This window comes from Channa argus, chromosome 14, assembly GCF_033026475.1.
Source record: "Channa argus isolate prfri chromosome 14, Channa argus male v1.0, whole genome shotgun sequence".
Taxonomy (NCBI): Eukaryota; Metazoa; Chordata; class Actinopteri; order Anabantiformes; family Channidae; genus Channa; species Channa argus.
Window position 1 is genome coordinate 3,585,544 of NC_090210.1, and position 5,256 is coordinate 3,590,799.

The following is a 5,256-nucleotide window of genomic DNA, read 5'->3' on the forward strand; positions in this document are numbered from 1 at the left end:
TGTTATGTATCCAAAGCAAAAAGACTCGGGTCCTGTGCAGAGGTCTATAATGTATATTTGATTCTTCTTACCACTGGAACAATACATTAAAATGTAGCATTTTTGTATTTAACCTGTTCAAGCTGGAGCAAATGATAAATGGTAACATTGACCCTGGATATTTTCATCTAGAAGAAGCCTTATGGATGAAAGTTGTGTAATGGAAGGTTCTATTTGTAAAGCAGCTTTAATTGAATAAAACATACAATAGTCTTTTCTGAAATGTAGTTTAGATGAAATATATATATATATATATATATATATATATATATATATATATATATATATATATATATATATATATATATATATATATATATATATTATTACACTGCTTTTATCAAATGGTTTTATAATCAGAATGATATTAATTTAATACCTCTACAATTTTATTCTAGAAGTAATTCAGAATGACTAAAATCAGAAGGAATAGGTTAATTTAAAAGGATTTTGTGTATTGTGCTTATCCCAGCATGATTTTTCAGGTGTAATATTCAGAACTCAGATGCTGATACTGACTATAGTCGCACTTTGTGCAACGGTGCCACTGTTTGCAGCGCAAGCCAATCTCATAACTCCTCCCCTGACTAGGCTGTTTAATTCCCATGAGGTTGATGCCCTGTTGCTAACTTAATAAAGCTGCTGGATGCAATCCCAGGGCACAATGTGTGCATCATGTTTGGCTGACAGACCTGCTCTCTGCTCAGCTGCCCTGCTCTCTGCGCTCACACAGCCCCATGCTCTTCAGTCACTACTGCAGGTCACGGCCATTGCAGATTTTAGATGTGACGATGGGAGGTATGTCTCTGCCAGCTGAATAACCCACCGGGACTTATGAATGACGACACATCTCACAGAACGGGGACAGTGAGAGGGAGGACATGTCATTACATTAGGTAAGTTGTAAACCTTCAAACAAAGAAAACAAAAGACTGAAGTTATTGTTGCAACTTCGTTGCCTTGGATGTTTGCTGACCACTGTGTAATCATATTTCTTTCTGTATAGTGTGTATAGTCACTTACAGCTAAATGTTGGTCTTTTTAGTATTTATTGTCAAAGGAAGTGTGTTTTCCTCCCATCCTGCTTGAAGTTCAATGAGTGACTTGAACTATAATGATTTTCCCTCATACACTGTGTTTAAAGAATCCTCTGTGTTGTATTTTGTGATGCAAAGTCACTGGCTTTAAATCCTTAGTGGAGTTATAAATGTTGTGCCCAGAGGCAGTTATCCTGATAGGGTTCAGCACATTTTCTGCCACATATACATGCTAGGAATACATAAGTAGGCTAATCATTTTGCTCATTATACTTTTTGCCAGGAGGTTCCTGTCCTGGTGTAACTGTCAAAGCATAATGGTGGCATTTAAAGGGATCTGGACCAAGGATTTCTGGAGGGCTGTCTCTGGAGAATACCTGGCCACTTTCATCTTTGTCCTTCTTGGTCTGGGCTCCACAATTAACTGGGCTGCGGGCCAGGAAAATCCTCCCCCGGCCAATCTAGTCCTTATCTCACTGTGCTTTGGCCTAAGCATCACCACTATGGTGCAGAGTTTTGGCCACATCAGCGGTGGACACATTAACCCGGCTGTCACTGCTGCTATGGTTGTAACCAGAAAGCTGAGCTTGGCAAAGGCCTTGTTCTATATGGTGGCTCAGTGCCTGGGAGCTATTACAGGAGCTGGGATTCTTTACTTAGTCACACCAGCTGCGGTTAGAGGCTCTCTTGGTTTGACCACGGTAAGAATCGGAACTTATTCATTTGTGTGTGATTGTAAATTTCCTACAGTTTATAAGGAAAATCGTCTTTTTTCAAGGTGAACTCCAACATCTCAGTAGGCCACGCCTTTCTCGTGGAGCTCCTCATCACATTTGAACTGGTCTTCACCATCTTTGCCACCTGCGATCCCAAGCGAACAGACCTAAGTGGCTCTGCTAGCTTGGCTATTGGTTTAGCTGTGGTGATTGGTCACCTATTTGCAGTAAGTATCAGCCAGTGAACTAGACATAACAAAGATAGGAGTTAGAAGTTATGTATGAAGGCTAATAGAATACTTATAGCAGGAATTTCTGAATTATTTTAACGAGGTATGTTCTACGTCTTTGTGGCTAACTGCATTATATAAAAACTATAATGTTCTCACAGCACGTTTTTATATATTCAAAATAAAATACTAGATTTGAATATAATTGCCTGTGGAAATCTGCAACCCCACCTTTGTACTGCAAACAACTCTTTCTTTTGCTCCATACCCCAGCAGTGCAACCCAGATTTAAAGATTCATCATGTTGAATTCAAGACACCACATTAAAAATAGTAGAACAAGACTCTTTCCAAGTGCAAGCTGTTATAGTATGAGATGAAACCTGGAACAGTGATGCTTCCTGAGAAAGTGAATGCGCATCACAGCATCTATTCTTTAATGTGTGATATTGCTCACTTCTTTGTGGTTCACACCCACGTGCACATCTTTATTGGAGGCTGCCATTGCATGGCAACGAATCTCTGGGGTCTCCCTGAACCCTGCACAGCAAATGAACACACAGGGAAATAGATGTTATCTCTCACACTGCTCAACTGATTTCTCCCTTGGTCTGTTTAACCAATGCATATACAAATTTTTACTTTTGTACAGCATATTCTTTAGGATATTTATTATTCATAAAAGTCAACAGTATTACGCAGTATTCAATACAATATTATACACAATATTCACAGCATATATCTAGTGATAATTTTACACAAAATAATAAGTATCATCATTCAATCTGAAAACAGTGGTATTATGTCTTGTAGATTCCTTATACGGGGGCCAGCATGAACCCTGCTCGTTCTTTTGGGCCAGCAATGATCATGCTTGACTTTGAGAACCACTGGGTAAGGATAATCCTTCTTCCTGACTTTGCATGGCCAAATCATTACCTGGTAACTCCAGATAATGAGCATGTGCCACTTGTGTTACAAATGATAAATCAGCTTTACCCCCTATTATTATGTAGTGGCTCGATTTGCAGTAGCTAATGATGAACTGACTGTACTAAAGAGTGCAGCCTCTGCAGTGAGTTAGAATGGCACGGTAAACCTGGTAAGGTCACCAATTTAATGGCACTGCCATGACAGTAAAAACAGGTATGACAGGTACGAGAGTAGCCTTTGCGTCAGTAAATGCAAAGAGAAATCCACAGAGGTGAGGTGGTTTAAATTATTATTATTTTTAAATCTACGAATCATAAATTTACAGCATTTTCACCTGTAGATACATAATGAGACATGCCCAATTAGTTAGTTCCTCTGAGCTATTAACAGGCAGCAGGTGTCGGTGTCTGTGTGTGTGTGTGTGTGTGTGTGTGTATGTGTGTGTGTGTGTGTGTGTGTGTGTGTGCCTCCATTGGCTGATGCACTGTCAGTAACTGCCTCTGAGGCTAGCATCATATACAGAAGTGTCTGCTCTTGTTTGCAAATGCTTGATACCGCAGACACTGAGCTACTTGTCTTTCATAAAGGTTGGCACCCTGCAGGACAGGCAGGACAGTTTGACAGTTTCAGGTTTTAAGTTTGGGTTTTTTTCACCATGTTTATGCTACATTGTTTTATCATCCCACCTAAATAAAGCAACGATGATCCAGCTGACTAAATCCTTTTTGTGTTGTCTTATGGTAGGTGTACTGGGTGGGACCCATCCTGGGGGGCGTCCTGGCTGCTGGCCTGTATGAGTACCTGTACTGTCCTGACCCAGAGATAAAGAAGAGGCTGAAGCAGGTCTTTCAGAAGGGCTCATCGGGGAAATACAGGGAGGTGGAGGCCGAGGACATTGCCATCAGGCCGGGTTCCACTCAAACCATCGATCTGGAGAAAACAGAGAAAAAAGATCCTTTTCAGGACTCAACAGAAGTGTTGTCTTCTGTATGACTATCACACGCACTGGAAATGGAGACCAATCTGTAAAGCATGAATCGACGATCATGCTTTGGAGATGAAGATGAGTCTGCAACCCTCCAAAGTAGAATACAACCCCTGTTCAAGGCTCCAAAAAAAGACTGAATTACTCTAATTGTCACAAAGCTAATGTGATTCTATGGCCGACTCCCGCAAACATCTACAGCCTGTTCAATACTGCTCCTCAGGTCCTGAACAATTGTGTAGCAGTGTTGGCATGCAGTGCACATTGTTCCGTGCAGAATAACAGCCAGCAATACATTGTGGTAGGGAATATGTGTGGGGTCAACCAATTATACAGGTTAATTCTGCTGAATCGGAGAAGTGAAGAAGCAAAATGCAGGCTAGTTATTTTTGGCTTACTGTCACATTTGGTCCATGTACTGTATATATAATAACAGGAGAGATTTTCCTTGTGATCATTAAGCACATTACAGGTTGTAAGCGATGTAAGATAGCTCTGAGCAGCTTTATTATCAGGGTTATATTACACCACTCTCCATTTTCAGTGCATTTGTCAGTAAAACAATCAGATCATCGTGGATAGATTGAGTTGTTGTGCAGGTTTATCGCTATATTTTTTTAATTTATCATGTCTATTACTGTACTGTACTGTGATTTGTTTTGTTTGTTTGTTTGTTTGTTTGTTTGTTTTTTCACATAATTGTAATTCTTAGCAGTTGTATGTTGTAGATGTAGATTGGGTTCTTGTAACACAAGTTTCAGCATGATTTGCTGTATTTGATCCATTTATTGATATTTGGCTAATCGCTGTAATTTAGTGTGAATTTTGCAAAGTTTATTGTACAAAAATGCAAATTATTATTAAAAGATTAGTAAAATATATTTGGTAAAACAAATAAAGCTTTCAAAAAAACAACAACAAGTTAGCAGAAGAGCTACATAAATCTACTGCGAGGCATCCTGTTGCCACACCTATGAGGTTTTTTTTTTTTTTACTTGAGTCACTGAGCACTGAGGAAAGGAGAGTTTCCGTGATAGATCGGCTCATCTACCTTTAGATTATGTCTCACTATGTCTAGATAAATGTCCATGGTATGTGTTCCTTGTGAGTTAGTTCTCGGAGAATAGCTTCACGTAATCTCATTCCATCAGTGAGAGCACAGGAAATGATGCCTCTTTGTGAAAAGAAATAGAGGTGATCCGTTATGTCTACACTTTATTTCCTCTGCTAAAAGAACAGGTGCAATTCAATCCTTTTTCTGTAATGTGAAGGGAATGATCAGCTTTGCTGATAGTGCTGCATCAAATGAAGTTGTCC

General features: G+C 39.5%; 1 protein-coding gene across 2 annotated transcripts; it reads left to right on the forward strand.

The window, feature by feature from the left end:
• Positions 1-726: 726 nt before the first annotated feature.
• On the forward strand, positions 727-4,746 carry aqp4 (aquaporin 4). Of its 2 annotated transcripts, XM_067475666.1 has the most exons (5): positions 727-935; positions 1,360-1,777; positions 1,855-2,019; positions 2,835-2,915; positions 3,699-4,741. In XM_067475666.1, the coding sequence occupies exons 1-5, from the start codon at positions 874-876 to the stop codon at positions 3,945-3,947; spliced, it is 975 nt and encodes a 324-aa protein (XP_067331767.1). In that variant the 5' UTR covers positions 727-873; the 3' UTR covers positions 3,948-4,741. The 2 variants fall into 2 exon arrangements, with proteins under 2 accessions (XP_067331767.1, XP_067331768.1); XM_067475667.1 differs by lacking the exon at positions 2,835-2,915 and having other exon boundaries at positions 3,699-4,746.
• Positions 4,747-5,256: the final 510 nt, after the last annotated feature.

Coding starts and splice junctions, on each gene's coding strand:
- aqp4 (XM_067475666.1), top strand. CDS start 874: ATGAATGACGACACATCTCACAGAACGGGGACAGTGAGAGGGAGGACA. Junction 936..1,359: donor AGGACATGTCATTACATTAG/GTAAGTTGTAAA, acceptor ACTTTTTGCCAG/GAGGTTCCTGTCCTGGTGTA. Junction 1,778..1,854: donor GCTCTCTTGGTTTGACCACG/GTAAGAATCGGA, acceptor TCTTTTTTCAAG/GTGAACTCCAACATCTCAGT.